The sequence below is a fragment of the Fistularia commersonii genome, chromosome 1 (genome assembly GCF_037954325.1).
Source record: "Fistularia commersonii isolate RoL2024-O1a breed Wild chromosome 1, RoL_Fcom_v1.0, whole genome shotgun sequence".
In the NCBI taxonomy this organism is placed as follows: domain Eukaryota; kingdom Metazoa; phylum Chordata; class Actinopteri; order Syngnathiformes; family Fistulariidae; genus Fistularia; species Fistularia commersonii.
The window spans coordinates 2,891,854-2,916,764 of NC_141284.1; the positions used below are offsets into that span (position 1 = coordinate 2,891,854).

The 24,911-nt window shown below is 44.9% G+C and overlaps 1 protein-coding gene across 1 annotated transcript in view; it reads right to left on the reverse strand.

Annotated features, from left to right (window-relative positions):
• Window positions 1–17,863, reverse strand: part of LOC147237107 (phosphatidylinositol 3-kinase regulatory subunit alpha-like) — a 36,557-nt gene extending 18,694 nt beyond the window's left edge. The window contains exon 1 of the mRNA XM_086144207.1: window positions 17,485–17,863. Within this exon, the coding sequence (XP_086000333.1) occupies window positions 17,485–17,767 (283 nt within the window). The 5' untranslated portion in view covers window positions 17,768–17,863. The remainder of the gene's footprint in view (window positions 1–17,484) is intronic.
• Between the last annotated feature and the right edge of the window lie 7,048 nt (window positions 17,864–24,911).

The window sequence follows — 24,911 nt, forward strand, 5'->3', positions numbered from 1 at the left end:
GTCAACACAGACGGCTTATCGACAAGTGTAGCCTGTAGATGTACTCATATATATATTTTGTTATTTTTACCCTGTGCGGCTAATATTCAAGTGCGTTCAATAGTCCCGAAATGACGGTACTGCATTGTTGTCATTCGCCCGGGCGAAGTACTTCGATGGAGGAATTCGCGCAATCGCCGGAGAGCTTCTGGTCCGGAAACCGAACGGAACGATAACGGACCAATCCCAGTAAGCGACATTTGGTCGCCTCTTAAACTGATAAGGGCTAATCCAGCCGGGCGACAAATAACGCCCCCACCCAGGCCTCCATCTTTAATCTGAGCGCCATTATTGGACATTTCTTCGCCGCCGGCAGCCGCTTGGGTCCACATGACCCCGGACCTCAGGTCTGATCTACTGTTTCATCTGAATGAAGCGTGAGCGGCGGAAAGGTCAGGCGGGAATTAGATTCGGAAAGAAGTCGAGGAATCGACAACATCCAGCTGGAACACCTTTACGTGAAAATGGCAATAACAACCAGGGTCCACACAGTCAGACACGACCAGGAAATTACCCACGGAAGACCATAAAATAGCAGGAATGACCTTAAAAGTACAAAGAAATGATCAGGAAATTACCTTAAAAATACAGAGAAATGACAAAAACTAAGAAATCAGCTAAAGAAATACCCAGAAATTATCCCGAAAATATGAAGAAATTACTTTAAAAATACTGAAGAAATACAACGATTATCGAGAAATTCCCTTAAAAATACAGAGAAATGATAAATAAGAAGAAATCAGCTAAAAAATACCCAGAAATTGTCCCGAAAATATTAAGAAATCACTTTAAAAATACTGAAGAAATACAGCGATCATCGAGAAATGACCTTAGAAATAAAAAGAAACACCAAAAATTTACCTTGAGAAGTAAAGAAATTACCAGAAAAATACTGAGAAATAACCTTAAAGAATATCAATTAATTATCAAAAAAATGACACATAGCCAAGAAATGACACCCAAAGCACCAATAAATTACAATGAAAATTAATTAAAAAAAAAAAAAAAAACGCTGAGAAAATAAGATAATATCAAGAAATTACGTTGATTTATAAACAAATTACAACAAATATACCAAGAAATTGCCTAAAAAATACTTGGAAATAATCACAAAAATAAAAAGACCTTGACTGAGAAATACTCAGAAATTATTAAGATAAAAACAGAAAAATATCAAGAAATAACCAAACAAGTTACCAAAAAATAACAGAGAAAATGTAAAGAAATGCCCTCAATACCAGGAAATGAACGAGAAATTTCAAGAAATTAAATATACCAATACATTGAGAAATGAATTGAAAAATAAAACGAATATCAAGGAATGACCAAAACAAATGCCAGGAAATTAAACCAAAAAAAAAAAAAAAATCTGGAAAAAAAACAAGAAAATACAAAGAATTTACCTTAAAAAAATTCCAAAAAAAATAAGGAATTTCCAAATTCCCCCAAAAAAATCAATAAATGATCAGAACCATACAAAAAGGTCAGCTGAGGTCACAACACGTGCACACACGTGTGCACAGCCGCCCTGACCGCCAACACAAATGTCCACAACAGACGGGCACCGATTTTCGGACGCCCTGATTGCCTGCGGCGCTGAGCGAGGCCACGCCCACAGGAAGTGGATTTGCCGCCGGAGCGTCGCCGTGATTGCGCTGACGCCAACGCTGCTCAGCAGACAAAAGAGTCAGCGCACATTGCAACACACACACACACACACACACACACACACACCTCGGCCGGTGATTAATGAAACGTGTAACTCATTCATCATCGCTAATGTCACTTTCCTTAAGACCAGATTTGGGTGCAAAGCGGGCGCCGCAGCGAGGAAGACGAACGGCCTGCCGGACAACCTTGGAATGTCAGCCCCCCGTGTGTGTGTGTGTGTGTGCGTGCGTGCATGCGTGTGTGTGTGTGTGAGTGTGTGTGTGTGTGTGTGTTAATGGGGTGATGTTGGGACTATTAAAACCATTAGCGCTCATCCTCCTGTCAGCGCCGTCCGTTCGACTTCGAGGCTTTTGATTCACCTTGTTCTCTCGTCCAATCACGGCGCAGTGTGTGTGTGTGCATGTGTGTGTGTGCTATTAGCGTTTCTGCTGAACACACAGGTTCCCAGCCTCCTCTCCACCGCGCCCCCTGGAGGAACCTGCCGACGCTGCAGGGCTTTTTTGTTTCGTTTCGGATTTTCACCCGTTGTAACATTTGTTTAGTTTTAGCCTTTGGTACGTTCAGGCTCGTTTCCCGGGCAACGGCGTCGCTCAACTTTATGCTACATGGCTACATGGAGTGTACTTTCAAAATAAAAGCTCTGGCTGAAAAGTCTGAACGTCTCTTTCACACACACACACACACACCCAACAGAGTTTACCTGGTTATCAAGCTGCTGTCAGCAGAATGTGTGTGTGTTGTGTGTGTGTGTGTGTGTGTGTGTGTGTGTGTGTGTGTGTGTGCAACACAGACCTGCTCGAACATGGAATATTAATGGCGGCCGGCGGTGGCGGTGGCAGCTGGGGGGGGGCACAGCTGCATGAAAAATGGATGAAGCTCCTGAGAAAGGAGACCATCTATTCTGAGGTAGAGATAAGGAGGTGTGTGTGTGTGGGTGTGTGTGTGTGTGTGTGTGAAACCTCCTCTCCTACTTATATCACATGTTTAAATGACTTGTTAATTCTTATTTCATCATTTTAAAGAAGAAAACATTGGATTAATATTGCTTCAGATTTGAGGAATAAAAAAAAAAAATCTTATTTTGAAAAAATAATTTTAATTATTTTTGAATTTCTAAAAAAAAATCTGTTTAGAAAGTGATTTCTTCCAGTTTCTTTTTGTACATTTTTTCAAAAATTATTTTTTTTCCACAATTTCCCGCATATTATTTCCCAGACTGATTTGTTTTGAGGTCACTTTTTCTTCGAGCTGCCGAAGCCTGAACGAACAGCAGGAGGAAGAAGAGGAAGAGGAACAAGATGAGGAAGATTCAAGGGGAAAATTATCCTCCAAATAAAAGCATCTAATTAAATTTTAATTAAAATGCTGTTTGACATTTCTTTCTACTCAGCGGGTTGCACACACAAGTTCACCCGCCACACTTCGCCGGGGCACGAGGGCGGAGGTGAAGCTGCCAATAATCTGACGGGCGTGAGTATGTGTGTGTGTGTGTGTGTGTGTGTGTGTGTGTGTGTGTAGGAGCTGCAGTTAAGAGGCATTAATGAGAAAGAAAAGTGGAGTTTGGCTGGAAGGCAGAGAGATAAGGAATTAACAACGGCAACCGACTCAGCTGACATGTTTGAGTGTGTGTGTGTGTGTGTGTGTGTGTGTGCGCCGCTAGGAGTCTGCCGTGCAATTAGCCTTATCAGCAGCGCGGTGCAGCCGGTAATAACAGGAGTCCTTTGGAATATTTAGTAGGCGCGGGACGAGTGTTGCCTTCAGGTGCATCAGGTAATTTACGGCGCCGCTGCTCGCCGTCGCCGCCCTGCTGGCGAATCCGAACAGATGTCACTGCCGACCGATGGATTCATTCAGACGCCTCGGACTGTGTGTGTGTTTTTCACAATGCAAATGTCTGAGAGTGTGTGTGTGTGTGTGTGTGTGTGTGTGCGTTGCCAAACAGCCGCAGGCCGGCGTCTCCAGTGGAGCTCGTCACAGCAGGCGGCCATTTTTCTTTGCGTGACTTAAAAAGACACAAACTGTTTTAAAACCCACAGGAAAAAGAAAACGGCGGTGACCTACTTCCTGCCGCCACTGAACCCCGCCTCCCCGCTAAGCTCCGCCTCCCTCACAGTCTGCTGTATTTTAGGAGGAGCAAGAATCTGATATATTTATGTCCTCATAAACATATAGAAGACTGAACTGAAAACATGCAGATTAAGCAGGATTGTTAGATCCGATTTACTGGAAAAAATATATATCATTTTTTTTTTAATAATAATAATAATTATGATGAAGGTTTTGAAAGATGCATTTTCTGACTATTAAACTTTGAAAAAACAATTCCTGATGGTTTTCCATTAGTACTTTCTCACTAAGCTATCATTCTATTAATTGATTTTTTTCTGTTCATAAATTTGTTTTGAAAATGAAATGAAAAATATAATATCTGAAGAATATATAAATATATTTAGATTTTTCACATTGACATATGGCTGTTTTTATCAATAAATATGTTTTAGTAAAATATCATGATTAATAATGACTTATTTACAGACTGAAACGAAAACAAAGGGAAAAAAGCAAATGATGAAATAGTAATAATGGACTCACGCACACACACACACACACACACACAAACCAACATTTGAATTTTGTCAAAGAATTCTCATAAATTTCTTTACCATTTTTCTCAGTTGACTTTTAAATTTTTTGATCAATTTCTTGCAGGGGAGGTTGCTCATTTTTAAGACATTTTCAAAAAATATTTGACAGACTTTTTCTCTTAGGATTTTGAATTTTCAGGGCATTTTTTTTTTAAATTTGCATATAATTATTTGTATTTTCAGAAAAATGTCATTAATTTTATTATGAATCCAACCAATTTGTGATTTTGAGCAAAATTTTCAATGAATGTGATTGAAAAATAAAAATTTCTGAGGAGTGAGCACACACACACACACACACACACACACACACACACACACACACACACACACACACCACCCTCCCTGACATCAGACCTGCAGGCAGTGGCGCCGTCTCTGCGATTAATCTGTGAGTCCTTATTTACATACATATTAAAAATACATTCAAAGAAACACACACACACACACACACACACACACACTGCTATGTAATGCAAACACACTATTTTTCACGGACACTCCACGCCACTTTGACTTTCAGACGCCTTTTTCTGTTTAAACATTTGGCTTATATCGCCGCCGCTGCCGTGTGTGTGTGACAGGTGTCCGCAATAAACCAATAACAGACCGCCCATCTGTCCAGATGTGCACAGATACACACACACACACACACACACACACACACACCCTTCTGAATGGGCAAAACACAGGGACTTAGAGGAGATCCTCCAAAACATATCTGCACCCCAAAAGGTCATTTTGATGGGGGGGCGCCGCCTTTTTCTTTTTTACATTTCAAATTTTGTCTGGATTTTTCCTTCTGACCTATTACCATTTTTAATTTTTATGTTTTTTTATCTTTAATTTAAAAAAACAAATTATTATCATTAAATTATGAAAAAAAAAAAAAAGTTTAACTTTTTTTATTCTTTTTAATTTTTTGGTGATTTCCCAGCTGACTTTTCATTAAATTATTTTTTTATGGGTTTTCTGTAATTGATTTAAAAAAGGACTGCAGAAAATCAATATTCTGAATACCGATAGATCAATAGATGGCATGAGGAATATTAGACGGCATTCAGAGATGAAGAATTTTTCTTGTTTTCTTTCCATTTCTTCCGACTCTTCGTTCTACATCAGGGTCTTGATTGTATTTTTTTTTTTTTCAGATAAGCCCGATCCTCATTTTGATGGATTCGACCAATCAGAATGAAGCTTCCTGTTCGATGTGAAAAGTCTTGATTTGCACCTAGACGTCCACGTCCTCTGATGGACTCATTCCCGATCCTCTCCATCCTTGCATTGCTGTCTCTGCACCTGGTATTCTTCTATCACGCATCAACCCTGACCCTTTTCTCCACCCTTTCCAACCTACTTCTTCACATCTTCTCCACAATCTCCATTGCTCTGAACCTCTGACCCCTATGTACTTAAAATCCGACACCGTCTTGATCTGCGCTCGTTCTTCTCCTTTCCAGAGCATACCTCTACCTCTAGATGTTCCCCCACCTGTTCCCTGCTCTCACTGCACATCACAAGGTCATCTGCAAACATCATGGTCCATGGAGATCCCTGTCTAACCTCATCTCTCAGCCCGTCCATCACAACTGCAAACAAATATGGGCTCACAGCTGCCCTCTGTTGTAGTCCCACCTCCACCTTCAACTTCTGTTACAACTGTAGCACACCTCCCCACTGGCTCACAGCAGGCATACATGTCCTGCCCCCGTCTAAAGCACTTCTTTGCCACTCGAGACTTCCTCATTCAAGACACTTGTTCATCTCTTGCCACCCTGTCGAATGCTCGATTTCCTGTCCTTGTAACGTTTTGAAATGTGTCCGTTTGTTACTTTGCAGATGATGTGATGCTGTACATGAGAACATAACAGCGAGGCTAGGCCATAGGACAATTAAAAAAAAGAAACTAAAATGAAAATAAATAAATAATAAATTTAAATTTAACAAAAAAAATCTAAATTTGATTAATTCTACTGTTTTTGTTTGTTTTTTTGAATTAAAAAAAAAAAACAAGACAACTTTTGCTGTGTTTTTTTTTTAGCAGAAGGGCCTAAATTTTGCCCCAAACCAGGGTTGATTGCCACACGCCATCAGCTGCAACATTGGAAATTGCTCTTTGTCCCTGTAATCTGACAGCACAAACAGACTTAATGTCCCCACAGGTAACAAGACACACACACACACACACACACACACACACACACACACACACACACACACACACACAAAGTCACCTGAGATTAGCTATTCCCATCTGTCCGGAGCGATAGCGAGGTATTAGCACCGAGTTAAACCCCTGAAAATCCCAGTTTATCGCACAGGCGTGAGCCATATTCTCTCAGCGCACACACACACACACACACACACGCACGCACGCACACACACACACACACACACACACACGTTGCCATTGTCTAAGCAGAGGCATGAACGCGGGGCTCGTCGGGTCACGACCGGGGGTTCTGGTCACAAATGAGGACGGAATTCCAGAAATCCCCTCGGACGCGGCGGTCAGAGCAGAACGTGGCCTTGTTGCCATGGTAGCGACCTCAACTCCTAGCGACGGACAGAAACCAGACCCTCAGGTTCCTGGTGATGATGTTCTTCTCTCTAAGACTCGGAGAAAGGGGACCTTACACGCGACCCGACAGCCAATCCTGCAGGCATCCATTCACACCGTTAGCCAATCACAGCTGTCACTCAGGCAAGGGGCGGGGCTTAACGTCAATCATTTGACTGCTCATCTTCTCATTCACACGTACAGACGACGTCATCAGAGATGAAGAGAACCCAGATATGGAGAACATGGAGAACCTACAGATTGCTGCTCAGCCTAAATGCACGAGGACTTTGTATCGACAGCTGTAACTAAGGGGTTCCTGAGTCTTGACCTCCTTCTCTTTCCCTCCAAAGTTATTTCTTATTATTATTTCCCATCTTCTTCTTTCCAAAGTTTCTTCCAGAAGAAGTAGAAGATCAAAGATCCGTCATCTCCTCCGCCGGCGGCCATCTTTGAAGTTCCTGCTCTGACAGGCCTGACGCCGCGCTGACACTGACGGCGGGAGACGAGATCTGAGACCCAGTCGACATACACATGCACACACACGCGCACACACACACGCGCAAACACACACACACACACACACACACACATGCACGCACACACGCACAAGCACCTTTTTATCTTTTGTAAGTCTGATGGTGCTATCTTCATCTCCATCCTCCTGGGGAAGGGGTTCACTTCCTCTGGTTAAATTCAGATTAAACTCACTTTGTTTTTAGGATTTTAGGGAACTCGTTTTCACAAATTCCCCCAAAATTCTTCCTGTATTTTTAAAATTATATTTTTTCATTTCTGGCAATTATTTGGTCAACTTGAGGATTTTTATATAAAACAAACAAAAATTTCTGATTTTCACTTTCCTCTCTTCATGGGATTATATTATTTTATTCTATTAGCGTATAATTTCTTTGTAATCCTAGCAAATTTTGAGAAAATAATTTTCCAGTATTTTTTCTTTATTTGGAAAAAATATTTTATGTCCGTAGCATCTTTAACATCCTTGGCATATTTAATATCCTTACCAACCTTAGCATCTATGGTAACCTTAGCATCTTAAGTGTCTATAGCCTGTGTAGCATCCTTAGCATCTGTAACATCTTCAGCAACCCTTGCATCTGTTGAATCCTTATTATCTTGAACATCTGCGGCATCCTTTGCATCTTTAATATCTTCAGCATCTTTGGCATCTTTAGCATCTTTAGTATCCTTAGCAACCCTAGCATCTATAGAATCCGTCACATCATTTGTATCTGCTGCATCTTTAGCATCCTTAGCATCTACGGTAACCTTAGCATCTTTAGTATATGTAGCCTTCGTAGCATCCGTAGCATCTTTAGTATCTTTTGCATCTTTAGCATCCTTAGCATCTATGGTAACCTTAGCATCTTTAGTATCTGTAACCTTCGTAGTATCCTAAGCATCTTTAGTATCCTTAGCAACCCAAGCATCTATAGAATCCTTCGCATCTTTAGTATCTACGAAATCTTTGGAATCTTTAGCATCGGTAGTAACCTTAGCATCTTTAATATCTGTAGCCTTTGTAGCATCATTAACATCTTTAGTATCCCTTGCAACCTTAGCCTCTTTAGCAGCTGTAACGTCCTTAGCAACCCCAGCATCTATAGAATCCTTCGCATCATTAGTATCTGCGGCATCTTTGGAAACTTTAGCATCCTTAGCATCTTTAGTCTCTGCTGCATCTTTAGCATCCTTAGCATCTATGGTAACCTGAGCATCTTTAGAATCTGTAGCCTTTGTAGCATCCTTAGCATCTTTAATATCCTTAGCAACCTTAGTTTCTGAAGTATCCTGAGCCCCTTTAGTATTTATAGCACACTTAGCATCTTCCCAGACTCGCCTGTCATTGCATTTGTTTTAAATCAGACTTAAAGGTCTTTTTTTGTCATTTTTTTGTCAAGGAAACCCATCACACTCTTAGCAATATTCCTTATTTTACTGTTTTGTTCAACCCGTTCATCCTCTATCGTTCTTTCCGATTCATTTCCCGACGACGACCCGGCGGCAGCGACCGGACTCCGCCCGCGCTCGCCCGTCTTCCTCCTCCTTCTTCCTCCGAATCCCATTTTTCCCCGGGAATTGAACGGCGGGAGGAGTAACGAGCGGGAGAGACCGGGAAGACGAGGCTTTAAGAGCAGCGTAATGAAATGACAAATGGGGAGGATAAACGGGCCGGCGGACGCCACGCAACATACGATTTTGGCGAGGCGTGGGAGGGGCGGCGGCGGCGGCGGCTGGGGAGATGGCGGTTTGGGGGGGGGGGGGGGGGGGTCGGACAGCAAAGATAAATGAGGAAGAGATTGTTTTAGAGCTAATGGTGAAGTGAAGTGAGGTTTTATTAAATGAGAAAAGTAAGTGATGGAGGGAGCATTCGGGGGGGAGGTGAGTGGATAACATGATGTGTGTGTGTGTGTGTGTGTGTCCTAACATAGCATGTAATTGAATCTCTCACGCTGCAATAAGATGCATGGCTCGGCTAATATGTTCTGATACACACACACACACACTGCAAACAGGTAGGCAGGAATCAAAAAGACAATTGAAAAGTGATATTTAGCCAGAGGAAAGTACCAGGATGTGTGTGTGTGTGTGTGTGTGTGTGTGTGTGTGTGACGGCGTCCCGCTGGTTGATTTATTTGTTCCGGCTGATGATCTGATTTCCCAGGATCTCCGTCCTTCATCACCATCATCCGGTGGGTTTGCAATTAATTCATACATATCATTAATCTAGAAAATCACTTTCGGCGACAAAAGGGTGTGTGGGACAGCGAGCTGCCGAGCAGAGCGGTGAGTTCAGGGGCCGCGCGGTGAGTTCGGGGACACCTTGAGAAGCGTTTTTGAAGAACAATAAGGACAAATCGACAAGGGATGACTGACAGGAAGTGGATATCTGGTCACTTCCTGTTCCACAAAGAGCCTCTTTAAGCTGTTCGACCGCTTATCGTCTCAGCGGAGTCTTTACAAATTACGATATTTAGATTTAATCATAAAATAACAATTAGCTAAATCCCCGCACGATGCGTTCAGGGACCTCGTGGACGTTCCATTACGACACAAGGAGAGATGTGAGATTAACGTACAGAAATAATGCGCTGAAGGTCTGCAGGGAAATCCCTGGGAACTGGCGAGCCACAACTGAAGATATCCTGACAGTGTGTGTGTGTGTGTGTGTGTGTGTGTGTGTGTGTGTGTGTGTGTGTGTGTGTGTTCGCGCCCGTCTCCATCAGAACCCCTGCTGTTACAATTTGAGCGGAACATCCTGACAGACGAGGTCAGAAATCAGCCTCGAGCCTGTGATTCATCTTCTGTCATCAAACACACACGTGCACACACACTTCAACCTGTGTGCTTAACCTCTCTCACACACACACACACACACACACACCAGGTAGGTAGCTGCCCAGAGACTACAAACACTTCCGCAGTCAGAAGCAGGAGATAAATGACCTGCAAGTAGCGTGTGTATGTGTGTGAGTGTGTGTGTGTGTGTGTGAGTGTGTGTGCCCTGCCTGAGTGATTCCTTAGAGGGGATGTAACAGGACAATACAGATGTTTGACCTCCTGCTCCTCCTCAACCTTCTGTAAACATTAGTTCTCTGTATTTGCCTGTGGGCAGTGGGTCGGGCTAGTTGGGAATAATGGACGTGGCTCGTTAGAACAATGACCGCGGCTACTTGTGGACACTGGCCATGTGGAATGTTGGTGCAGCTAAATGCGGACAGTGGGCGTGGCTTGTTCGGAACGATGTCCGTGGCTAGTTTTATACCGTGGGTTTGGCCAGTTGGGAAAAATTGGCATGGCTAGTTGTTAACAATGGGCGTGGCCAGTTGGGACCAATGGCTATAGCTTGATGCGGCTAGTGGGCACGGCTAGTTGTGGGCGGTGGGCGTGGTCAGTCGAGAACAGTGGGTTTGGTTTGTTGGGAACAATGGGCGCGGCTAGTTGTGGACAGAGGGCGTGGCTAGCTGTGGACCAATGGCTGTAGCTAGATGCGGACAGTGGCCACGGCTAGTAGTGGGGAAGTGGGCGTGGTCAGCTGTCATGGTCATGGCTATTACTAGTTGTGGACAGTGGGCTTGACTGGTTGGGACCAATGGCTGTAGCCAGATACAGGCAGTGGGCGTGGCTAGTTGTGCGTAGCAGGCGTGGCTAGCTTGGTCTAATGGCTGTAGCTAGATGTGGACAGTTGGCTAAGCTAGTTGTTGGGCAGTTGCCGTGGTCAGTGGTGAACAGTGGGCGTGACTAGTTGCGGAAGGGGCGTGACTAGCTGGGACCAATAGCTGTAGCTGGTTACAGGCAGTGGGTGTGGCTAGTTGTTGACGGGGGCGTGGCTATAAGAAAGAGAGATCCGCTGGCCTGTGAAGTGAGCTCATACCGATCCGACGGCTGTCAATCGACAGCCAATGAAAAAGCAGCAAAGGAAGTAGCAACGAAGACAACGGCGGCGAGTGCCGAAAGAGACGGGGCAATCAGGACTACAGTGATGGAGGACGGAGAGAAATGCATATCGACCCTCGGCCGTAAAAGAACAAGAAGTGCTTCTTCATAAAGCGGTAATTAAGGCCTGCGCCACCTGCGGCCCGGCCCCCGGCAACCAAACAACCCGTTAAATTACATTTTACAGCGGCCCTAAAGGCAGAGAGGGGCGTCAGAGGCCCGGGGTTTTATTGGGGACGATAAACGGGGCAATAAAAGATGGACCAGCAGCGGCGGCGGGCGTCCTCCGGCCAATGGATGACAAGGAAACTAGGACGATTTAAAAACCTCAACATACTGAAGCCAAAGGAGCAAAGCAGCAGGGGGTCTCGGTCAACCTGGGGGGGCCATGTAACCTACGGGGGGATGTTAACCAATAGGGGGAGCCGTTTTACCCAAAGTTGGTGTCAGGGTGACCAATAGGGGGCGGCGATGTGACCTATGAGTGGGGTCGGTTTCACCTAAAGGGGTGTCGGTTTAACCTGAATGGGTCATCGGTTTAACCTATGGGGGTGTCGATGTGACCTTTGGGGGGGTTCAGTTTGACCTATAGGAGGCCTGAATGTGACCTATAGGGGGTCGGTTTGACCTATAGGGGGCGTCAATGAGATCTATTGGGGGGGTTCAGTATGACCTATAGGAGGTGTCAATTGACCTCTAGGGGGGTCGGAATGACCTATAGGGGGTGTCAATGTGACCTTTTGGGGGTCGGTTTGACCTATAGAAAGTGTCATTATGACCAATAGGGGATCGGTATGACCTATAGGAGGTGTCAATGTGACCAATAGGGGATCGGTATGACCTATAGGAAGTGTCAATGTGACCTGTAGGGGGGTCGGTTTGACCTATAGGGGGCGTCAATGCGATCTATTGGGGGGTCGGTATGACCTATAGGGGGTGTCAATTTGACCTATAGGGGGGTCAATTTGACCTATAGGGGTTGTCAATGTGACCTGTAGGGGGGTCGGTATGACCTATAGGGGTTGTCAATGTGACCTATACGAGGGTGGGTTTGACCTATGGGGGGTGTCAATGTGACCTATGGGGGGTCGGTATGACCTATAGGGGGTGTCAATGTGACCTATAGGGGGGTCGGTTTGACCTATAGGGGGTGTTAGTTTCACTTATAGGGGGTCGTCAGTGTGACCTTGGGGGGGCCGGTCAGACCTTTTGGGGTCGTCAATGTGACCTATAGGGGTCGTCGGTTTATCCTGATGGGGGCTTCAGTTTAAACTGAATGGGGGGGTCAGGGTTGACCTATAGGGGTCGTCGATGTGACCTTTGAATGTGTCGGTTTGACCTATAGTGGGCATCAATATGACCTCCAGGGTGGCGACCCCCAACCTTTTTTGGACCAGGGACCAGTTTTATGCATGAAAATATTTCTGCGTACCGGCTCGAGGCGCAGGGGTTCAAATAATAAAAGCATTCGTCAGTATTTATATCAAAATCCAACAGTCACACTTTGTATTAGACAGTGATAATAATTTTGCAGTATAATATCAGAGTCTGTCTTATTATTTTCTTTTAAATGCAGCTTTCTTTTTGCTTCTGTGGTCTCATCCTTTGCTCATTTCCTCCAAAAGAGCTCTCCAGTGACTTTTGTCTCAGGCTCATTTTTTGTGCTAGCTGATGTGTGAAATGGCGTAACAGAGTTGAGCTTGGCGAAGGCGGAAACAGTCATTTTTCAAAAATAAGATCTGGAACGTCAAATAAAAAAAAATATATAATTTGCACTTAAAAAGATTGTCTTAGCGGACCGGTTCCAGATGATCCTTGGAGCCCTGGTCCAGGGGTCGTCAGGTCAACCCAAAGGGGAAAGGCAAGGTGTATCCATTTAGCCTATAGGGGGCGCTGTTTACAACCACCAGGAGGTGGTGGACATCAGTGTCACCAATGAAGGAAACCTTTCACGGAGACAAAAACGAATTTCCAGATACATCGTAGAAAACTATCGGAATGAGAATCGGAAAAGAGAGGAAGAAATAAAAGCCTGAAGAGGGAATCCAATGCTGATCTACATCCTGCTGTTTTTGCCCTCCATGAACCCCCACATCCTCCCCCCCCTCTTGTTTTATTCATGGTGGTGTTTTCCCAGAGCAGCCGGGCGGCGAGCGTCGGGAGCGGCAATTCATCAATTTAACCGTCGGAGCTCCGTAATTGACTCCCGGAGCCGAGACCGTAAATCTGACCTCCGACGCGAGACGCCGTCAAAAGCACCACGGCATGCAGGATGGGGGGGGGGGGAGTACACCCTAAGAGGAGAAAAGTACTACGACTAGAGCAGAACTACAACCCGAGAGTGAATTATGAATTATTTACATTTTCTGAAGCTGACTGGAAAATAAAAAAAATAAATAATAGAAAAAAAAAAATCCTTTAAAATCCTTGTAAAACCTTTATGATCTCTGAAAAATAGAACATTTAAAAATGGAAAAAAATCAATAATCAAACCAAAGTTATTTCATCAAAAAAAAGAGGAAAAAAAGCGAGAAGTCGCTAAAAAAAAAAAAGTGAAAATCTGTCAGAAAATTAAAAAAAAAAAAAAAAACAGCGCAGAAGTAAACCAGGAAGTAAATACAAATACGAAAATACTGATATTTAAAACACACTAAAATAAATAGAAAAATATGTGGAAATTAGTAAAGGAGGATTGAGGCGAAAAATATCAAATGCAAAATCATAAAGAATCAACACAGTTTAGAAATGTATAGATTAAAATCAGCCCAAATGAGTGAGAATCGCTCAGACAAGGTGGCAAAAACTCTTTTTTTCTTGACTGGGAACAGAGGAAATAAATCCTGGAAAGTTTCTAAAAAATGACAGAAGATTCTCCTAAAAAGTATAGGAAATGTATAGAACATATTAAACAAAACATAACAACCTCAGCAAGAAATCAGAAAAAAAAACAACACTGCAGGAAGTAAGCAGGAAGAAAACAGGAAGTAAACAGGAAGTGGACAAGTAAACTGACATATGGAAGAGAAAAAAATGCTGCTGGAGTTTCTAAAATACAACTTCCTGCCTTAAACGCACATGCACGCACGCACGCACACGCACACACACACACACACACACACACACACACCAAAAACAAGAAGTGGAGCAGTGAGCCTAGTTAGCTCTTTAGCACGACATGCAATCATCGATCCATAGCTGTGTGGCAGGCTGATCTCTCTCTCTCTCTCATACACACACACACGCACACACACACACACACACACACACACACACACACACACACACACACACTGGTCATTACACTGGTCTGTCAACCTGCAATTACTGCACGTCTTCCCTCTGTCTTGCTGCATTTCATCTCCTGGTCGTTATCAGGCGCCACGCTGCTTCATCAGCCGCCCAATCGCATCGACCCGTTTCCGAGGACGCACATGCACACACACACACACACCACACACACACACGGCGGGCAATTAACAACTGTGATTGCTATCGACCAAGTTATTTGATATGTATGTGTATATGTCTGTGTGTGGGAGTCGGGGGGGCGTGAGGCACATGGAGCCAAGTGTGTGTGAGTGTGTGTGTGTGTGTGTGTGTGTGTGTGTGTGTGTTACACATTTCTGTGGAACAAATCCTGAGACAAACAGACTTTTTTTTCACCACAAAACCCAGTGACTGCAGTTTTAACCCGCTGACGTCAGTTGATCGATACTTCACCGATCACTAATCTGTCAATCAAAATGTCCGAGCGGGTGGTTGCCACGACGATCCAGAGCCGGATGCCAACCTTGGTGTCAGGATGTCTGATCTTTAATAAAAAAAATGTCATATTATTTATTATTTTTTCTATTATTTTTAATTGATTTCATTTAATGAATTCTTCTTTCAGGTTCGGGTTCTGACCCGCCTCTAATCACTTTCCACGGTTGCCATGGTAGCGTGAGATTAGCATCGCTGATTAGCCCGTTAGCCGGAGACGAAGAGGCCGAGCCCGACAGGAAGTCACTAGCGGTGTTGTCATAATTAAAGATGTGCACAGCCTGACACTCCCTGAGGTGTGTGTGTGTGTGAGAGAGACGTGGATGTTCATAATCTCAGCATGTCAGAAAGTGTTACGCGCTGATTAGCAGCGCAGACCTGTTAGCGCCTGTTAGCACTATTAGCTAACCTGCATGTCCAGCTAACGGCTTAGCTGATCGGGAGCTGAGCGGGAGGACGGGGAGGAGATGGAGAAATGGAAAGATGGATGATGGAGGGATGAACGGATGGAAAGATGGGGGTTGAACAGATGAAGGGATGAAATGATGGACAGATGGAGAGATAGAGGAATGAAAGGATGGAGGGATGACGGGGTGAACGGATGGAGGGACAGATGTTCGGCTCCAGAGCGGAGAAGGTTCTCTGACCTACTTAGCAGGAAACAAGGTTCTGCGCTCATCTGTCAAAATGCTAATCAAAGCCCCGCGGCGGCAGAACATTCTGGAATCTGGGGCGGCTTTTTTTTTTTTTTTTCTCTCTCTGTCTTTTCTGGCCCCGAGTCTCATCCTACAAAAAAAAAATTGTGCCAACACACACATACACACACACACACACACACTGTAACGCAGGAGAAACGAAGGCTAATTTCATCTTAAAGGTAAAGCACTTTTGGTTTACTGCGTCTTCCCAAAAAACAGTTGATCGATGGTCATTAATCGACGAACAGGAAGTGTGTGTGTGTGTGTGTGTGTCGCAGGATGTGACAACTACCCCGCATACACACACACACACTAGTGATCACTATTTGGCGGGAGCAATGACACAAGCGCGCATTAAAACTGAGAAAAATACTTGAAATAATACTGCGATAATATTGTGACGTACCCTGCAGGAAGTACTTCTGACGACTACATCGGAACTATTTTGATTTTATTATTATGATTAAAAACCTCAGAACTGAGACCCGTTTTCAACGCAAAAATTCCTGTATCTTTCAAATTAAAGTCCTTGTTTCTGTGCAAAAAAAAAAAAAAATTGGTTGTGTCATTCTGGAGATGACGCAGAAATGTAAATTATTTCTATTATTTCACCCTTAAAGCTGGAAAAGTACTGTGATGCGACTTGCAAAAACCAAAACAACATGCAAAAACATTAAAAAACACGCTACAATCCAAGATGGCTGCGCCAGGCGTGGACACGCCGCAGTAAAGAAGCGTTTTTCGCGCCACTAGCTAATCAGACTCTCGCTTTTCAAATTAGCGAGCCCGGGAACGACGGGACTCGTGTGTGTGACCAACCACAGAAGCCGCCGGGCTCAAATAAATCCCGTGAATCGGTGGTGGATCTGGAAGAAGGTGTGTAAGAAGGTGTGTTCAAGGACCGTGTCAGAAGTTCGTCGATGAGATTGTCCACCGAACCCGTGTTGGTGATGCGTTTGGGAACCACGTCTCTCTTTCTGCGGGAGTCAAGTTGTAGCCCGATGTGCTTACCGTCACGGCTAATCAATTAGCATGGCTAACTAAAACTGGTAGAGTTAGCCATGGAAAGGGTACAGTGCTACATCACTTCCATGGCTAACGGGCTAGGCTAACAGGAGCTAACGAAAGGCTGATATGAGTGAAAAGCTTTGCCGTCACAAGGACTCATCAAGTATTCAACTCTCGCACGTTCCTTGAATGCATCATGGAGACCCAACCCCCCCCCCAAAAAAAAACATCTGAACCAGAAGTCCGAGTAGCTAACATGCTTCATCCTTCCAGCAAACCTGGTTAGGGGGCGGAGCCAATGCTAGCTGTCATGAACAGGAGGCGGAGCTTAAGGCATACAAGTCAGCCAGCAATCATCCAAACATCCACGTCAACAGATCATTTAGTCTTCAATGAACCTGCTGTTTTCAGGGGACACGGAGAACTTGGAGAACCCAAGCAGGAGAACCCGAGCTCAAGTTTTAATCTCGTAAACAACCGTCTTACTTCCTGGTTGCACCTGATTGGACCAACGTTTTATGGAACGTCAAGCCAGAGCCAAGATGGCTGCCCGAGGTCGCACATGTAACCTATCTGCGGGGCGCGTTTCATCACGTGACCGCCGTCCAATCCGAGGCGGAAACGAGCAGGAGGTGGAGCTTACCTGGCGCGGCAGGAAGCGGGGGCGCCGGCCGGGCCCGGCAGGTCTTGGCGGCGGTGGTCGCGGCCCTGGTGACCCCGACGTACTCCACGAAGGTCCTGGGGAAGTGGCCCTCCTCCCGGGTCCTCTCATTGGTGCCGTGGAGCCAGACGCCGGGGCTCCGCTCGCCGCCGCCGTCCGGGTGCTCGGCCACGGTGAGCAGGTCGCCCGGCTGGAGGCCGATGTCGCCGCCGCGCTCCCGCCTGTATTCGTACAGGGCGCGGTACTGCACGCTCTCAGACGCCATGGCAACAGGAACCCATGGGGTCCAGAGGAGTCGCCTGAGATTTTGACTGACGGATAAATTCTTCTTTTGTTTTATTTCGAATTAAAAAAAAAAAAATCCCTGAGGTGAGGTGGAAGCGAATAACGCCGTCTTGCGGCGCTAACTGGACGGATCCCTGAGGAGGACAGAGTTAATCCCACCCCGGCCCTCAGCGCCCCCCTCCCAAAAAAACAGAGGGTAATAATCCGATTGCGAAAACTCAGCCGGTCGTCGGCGGTGGTAAATCCAGGGTGTGAACCGGGGGGGGGACGGGGGACCCCTTGCCGGAGGGCCGCGGGTGGGGGGGGGGCGGAGGGGCCGGCTGGGACGCGGGAAGCCGGCGCCGTTGAGCCCTGGACAGGGTCGACCTCCAGACGGAGCCCCCCCGCCCTCCGAAACCCCTCCGCTCCTGCAGGCTAGCCAGTAGTTAACAAAAGTGTACGTTTAAACCACACACACACACACACACTCCAACGCACCCTCACACACACCTGAGGAAATCCACTGCAGTGCAGAATTTTGGTATTTGGAGCCGTCCCTCCTCTTCAGCCACCCCCCCCCTCCCCAAAAAAAAAAATCCTGCTGCTTGTCTTTGTGTTGCTGCAGCTGTGCAGAACCTGCAAACTTCACCTTTAAAATTACAAAGTAAAATAAGAAAAAAAAAAAAAAAAAGGGAACACAAGTTATTATTTTTTTAAAACTCCTGGATATTCGATGTTTTTTTTTTTTTTTTTTTTTTTTGCATTAAATTAAATGTAAAAAAAATATATATATATAAAAGCGATGCATACGGGTAATATTTGGGAAGGTCAACAACCGTGACTCGGCGAACTTCCCCCAGACAGTCTGCGCCATCCCGCCCGCACACTCACCGCCTCAGCCGGCGCCGCGGGGCTCACCGCGCCGCTCCCCCCGCCTCTCCCGCAGGCATCCCGCACCACCGGAGCGACCTCCTTCTCCTCCTCCACCACCACCGCCACCACCAACCCCTGCCGAGCCCCGCACATCCGCGGCAGGAAGCAGGGAAGCCCCGGCGAACTGCGGGATGGCGCGGCCGGTCCGGCAGACACGCAGCGCCGGCGCTCGGCGCGGAGCGGCGGCTGTGACGTCAATAAGCCCCGCCCACTCCTCCTCCTCCCCCTCCCTTCCGGACGGACGGGACGGCGTGGCGCGCCGCTGCAGCGGAAGCGCGCCGGATGTTGGCACGTCAAAATCGGAAATGACATCATTTTTTTTTTTAGTTTATTTTTTTTGAAATGAGATAATTCTCATAATGGGAAATAAGGAATCGAGTAAAATATGAGAAAATTCTTTTGACGATAATATTTGTACCTATATGTCAGGTGAACCGCCCTTCATGTGAGTTCACCTGGATGGAACCCTATATTTTAAAGAAATAAACTAAAATAAAAGGAAATTACAGCATGGAGTAATGCTGGGACACTGTGGAAAACTTATAGTAGTGTTGCATGAATAACAGGAGGAATTTTACATGTATACGTACTTTTACACACACATACACACACTGAAGAGAACGCCTCTCTCAGTGTTTCAGTACTTCCTGAAGCTGGAAGTGACATGCATTTATTTAAATATAAGTGGATTGAGATTGCATTAATATTGAAGATAATATTTGTAGATTTTTGAAGACAATATTGAAATCACTGGCCATATATTTTTCTCGTGCGAAAAAGTACATGGCTTTTAGGCTAAAACTCAAAAATAGGTTAAAGACAATTTTCCATCATCACCAGTTTCCTTCTCAAAAGATGACATAACATTTGGTTTACTTTTAAGCAACAGAAGAGATGAACTATGTGTCAAACTAAAATACTTTATAGTGAGGTATACACACAAATAGTCAACACATTTTCCCTAAATAAAGTTTGTTTTATACTGCCTTTGGGTATTGAAGTCCTAAAAGTGTGTTTATATCAACTGCCCTTGGAGCCTAAGCATTTGTACATAAAATAAGACGAGATAGACTTTATTAATGCCACAACATGGAAATTTTACTGTCACAGCAGCATTACAAATAGTGCAATTTAAAAATATATCTATCTATATCTATCTATCTATGTATAGATAGATAATGTATTTTAAGCACATACAAATATACATGTTATACAATTATACATGAACATATACAAATAAATAGTATATACATATGTATATGAACAGAAATATTTACATATATAAGTAAATAAACACAAGAACATATAAAAGTACAAATATAAATTGTACAAAAAGAAAAATATATATGTACATAAACACATTTTTGTGCTATAAATGTGTGTAATAGTAAAGTCTGCAGGTGTGTTAAGTGTGTTTTGTTTTATTGTCTCCACATCCTGTCTGACAGTTGGCCCCGCCCCCACGTGGGTCACCTGACCTCACATGGTCACCTGACCTCACCTGGTCACCTGACCTAACCTGGTCACCTGACCTCACCTGGGTCTGAATGAAACCCGAGTCTCTTTGCCAGTCCTGCTGTGTAATTGTTTTGTTCTGGTTCCCGTTTTGCAACTTTGTAAAAATACATTAAAACTCATCATTATCTCGAAGAATAAAAAAAAGCTAAATTAACTGCTTTCATGATTGAAATAATATAAATATAAACATACAAATAAAGCTCTATTTCTTACTCCCTGATAAACATTGGACTGTTGGACTGCTCATTTGTTAATTCTCTGTTAATGATACGCCAGATCGCAGACTGCGAGATAATTAGCCCAACACTAGGTCACCTCGCTGTTTAAAAACAATCTGAGATAAATAACAAACACCTCTAATCTCCTGTTCTCTTTGCCCTGCAGCGCCTAATAGTGTTTGTGGGTGTGTGTATCTGTCTGTATGTGTGTGTGTGTGTGTGTGTGTGTGTGTGTGTGCTCTTCTGCGTCATGACTCACTGTTTATCGAAGACGTGTCGGCGCCATGACAACTCTCCAGGACCAATTACAGAGAAGTCCATCAAGCTAATGACCGACCTGGACCGGCGTCATGTTATTAGCGTAATGAGTGCGTATTGATCTGTGACGGGGGGGTCCGGGGGTCGGTCCTGAATAAACACAACAAACGTGATTAATAAAACCTGCTGATTGACTGATAATAATATTAGCTTTGTTGTAGCAGCAGTCAGTAACCGTTTGCATACATAGCTATGCTAACTTGCGGCACGCGCATTCTCGCCTTTCCACGTGCAGCATTGTGTCAATGTAGCTACAGGAATGCTTCAAGCTAAGCTAATGTTTAACTTCCAAACGTGGATCGCAATGTGACCACCGGTAGCGAACAGCTAGCGATGCTATCACCGCCTGTTTTCACAGGTGAGTAAAAGTGCCAGAGAATGCATAGAGGGGCTAGGCTAAATGTAAATATAGCTGGAAGCTAACTCTTAGCGTGCAGCTAGGGTTCCTTACCTTGCTAATGAGGAGAGCAAAGTATCTGAAGATGGAAGGATCCAGGTTTCTTCTCAAGAGTCCCAATGTTCTCCAGGGTCGGAATCAGAATCAGAAAACTGCAGGGGGAAATTGATTTTTTGTTGAAAGCAGCTCCTGCTAGAGAGTCAAGAGGGGAAAAATCTAAATAGAATAAAATACAGAATAATAACATAACGATCAAAAGAAATAAATAAAAATAAAATTAAAGGTATGTAAAAATATATGTAACATATATAATAGGTATTTATGTATACAGACTTTTTAATTCCTCTTCCTTCAGCCGCAGAGAATCTTCAAATCTTTGCACTGAAGACCTTAAAACACTTTATAGCCTTGACTTTGACACTTTAGTTTTATTTGTATTTCTTATTCCCCCTTCTTTTTTTACTCATACAATTTCCTACTATTATTTATTATTGTTATGTTTTCCTTAAAACTCTGACACAACAATTTCCTTCGCGATAAATAAAGTTGTTCTTATTTTTATTCTTATTCTTATTTATAAGCACATTATGTAATTGTGTGTTCCTGTGTTTACGTTGGAGGTCTGTCACATGACCAGCAGCTGCAGAAGCTCAAACTCTACCTGTGACCTGTCGCTGACGGGGTCAAAGTTCACCCGCGGCGCCCGTCTCAACTTGTGTGCGTTGGTGTTTGTCCATGTGTGTCACAGTAATGTAAGCAAATGCATCCAGTCGCATCATTGCAGCAACACAAACTCCCTCTCTCACACACACACACACACACACACACCTCATTAAAGCTGCTCGCTGCATGTTAGGATCTGCTCCAGTGAGCACTGAGGGTCAAGAACTCATTGGTGGCCCAGAAGCGTTTCCCGCCATCATTACCCCCCCCCCCCCCCCCCCCCCCCCCCCCGCCGCCACGCCACGCCACGCCACGCCACACGCCAGCACGTGTCTGCTCCACGCCGTCCGCCCCCCCCACCCGATAACGACCCCCAAACCTCGTTGTCAATTCAATTACTCGTCATCTTCCCGCGGGGAGCGTTTCCCCTCCTTATCTCCGGCAAACATGAGGCCTGATCTGCTGGGACTCGGAAGGGAAGGATGTAAATACCCGGAAACACCTGGTTTAGTGACAAACACCTGGTAGTGTGTGTGTGTGTGTGTGTGTGTGTGGGGGGGGGGGGGGGGGGGGGATTACGTCGGATATAATCTGAGGGATTGGATTGGATGAGGAGTCGGCCGGCGGCGGTGAGGATCCGGAGCTTATCTGCAGAATTACAACCTCGAGAGGTGTGAGATTTTTTTTTAATATAAATATGTATAATGTAAAAGCCACTTCAGGGTGACCCGGCCTCTGCGGCGGTGCATCGACCTGCCCGGGAGCTCCTGATCTGTTTATTTCATTCATTTTTTAAAAATGTAATTTAATTTAATTTTATTTTGTTTCGTTTTATTTTATTTTATTTTATTTTAATATGGTTTATTTTATTTTATATTATTTTATTACAATTTATTTTATTTTAAGGGCCAGTTAGGGAGTCATTTGATTACAGTAGGGTGTGTGTGTGTGTGTGTGTGTGTGTGTGTTGGTGGTAAGGGCAGGTGTTACATGATCAGTTATATGATCCTTGTGGGATCAATAATCACCTTTGATTACGTTGAAATAGCTCCGCATTGTGGTTTTATTTTGAAATTCCTGTTTTGAAATGTTTCCTAAAACTCTGTTTTTCTGATTTTATTTTTTTTAAATTATAATTAATTTTTTTGAAAATCCTCTGTTTTTAACATTTGAAGCTGATTTCACGTTGCATAATAAAAAGGATCCACTTCCTTCCTGGAGAGAAATACGACCCCCCGTAAGCCGTTCAAGGGAAAACGTTCAATGGGAAACTCAGCACAACAAGCGCGCGCGCACACACACACACACACACACACACACACACACACACACACACACACACACACACACACACACATCAAATCGCACGCCCACAGCTAATGTGCTTTTATGAATTATAAATGTTTTGAGTATGTTTGGTGTCAGAACATGTGCGAGCACAACACACACGCACTCACACACACTTTAAGGAGCTTGATATCAATTAACTAAAGCTCATTAAGAGTAAAGAGCCTCGACTCCACTGCAGGATCATGTCCTCGGTTCGACTGATTGATCAGCTGGATGATTGATTGATGATTTTTCCATTTTTGTTTATTTTATGTTAAAAACACTGCGATATTAATCATCTCCTTCCTTCTGTCCTTCCTCCCTTCCTTCCATTCGTCCTTCCCTCCTTCCTTCCTTCCTTCCTTCCAGCACTGCTTTTTTATGTCCTACCTTAATTCCTTTCCTCCTTCCTACCGTCTGTCAATCGGTCCGTCCTTCTTTCCTTCCTTCCCTCCTTCCTTCTTTCCTCCCTTCTTTCTCTCCTTCTTCCTTCCTTTAAACTGTCTGTCCATCCTTCTTTCCTTCAATCCTTTCCTCCCTTCCTTCCCCCCTCCTTTCTTTCCTCACTTCCTTTCTTTTGACTATCCGTTGGTCTGTCCTTCTTTCCTTCCTTCCTCCCTTCCTTCCTTCCATCGCTGCTTTTTTATGTCCTCCCATCCTCCCTTCCTTCCTTTCCTCCTTCCTTCCTTCCTTCCTTCCTTCAAGGATCTTCAATCTAAAAACCGGCCTTTTGTTTGAATGCCGAGTCGAACAGGAAAACAGGAAAGTCCTTCCTTCATCCTTCCTCTGCCCTTCCTGTCCTCCTCAAAACAACAACAACACAATTCCATCCAATAAAATCTCACATCAACCACATGTGATGAAGTCGGGGGGGTTGACGGGACTGCTGATACTAGCGCTCCGTGTAATTAGCGGAAGGAAAACATATTTGGTGCGTACACACCATCCATATTTCACGCCGGCGCCGCCCGTCACTCGACGAAACAGCGAATCGACCACGACGTCGTGACATCTCGCTATACGTTCCCCCCTGGAACCCCCCCCCCCCCCCCACCGGGGTCTAATCTGACAGGTGAAAAGCTAGCAAAGTTCATTAAAACTTCATGGCCGCCAGAGACGGCGTCAGATGGCGCCTTCCGGAGAGCGGCGCTCCCCCCCGCGGCGAGCCGGGAGGGAGGAAGAGTCACGGATCATCCCTTTGTGACGCCGAGAACATTTGACACTTGTTATTTTTTGCATGTGTATGAACGCAACAGCGAGGCTAAATCGGGGTGACGTGACACCCACACACACACCCACATGCACGCGCTTTCGTTGTCACGGAAACGACGCCAGACCGAGGATATGGTTTGTAACCATCTTACAAGAGGAGACGAGTGAAGTCTGCCTGATGTTAGCCGCTCCAGGCTAACGCTCCGGGCTAATGCTCCGAGCTAACGCAGCAGGCTAACGCTCCGAGCTAACGCAGCAGGCTAATGTACCCCCGCTGTTACGAGACGCGGGTTCTGTCAAGCTTTCCGCCCTCGGGTTGTCGTCATGGTTGCGGGAGCATCGAGGCAGGGGGTTCATGTTCCTCAGGGTTTCTCAGATTTACGCCAATTTACCCCAATTTCGTGTCAAACGGCACAACGGCGCCCCCTCTGGTTGGCGAGGAGAACTGCAGCGCGGTGGTGCCGCACAGGTAGCATTTCCAACGCGTTCAAAGGGAAAAAATGGGAAGAATAACACGAGGAGGAAGATGCGGCGAGACCTTGAGTCCGACATTACAA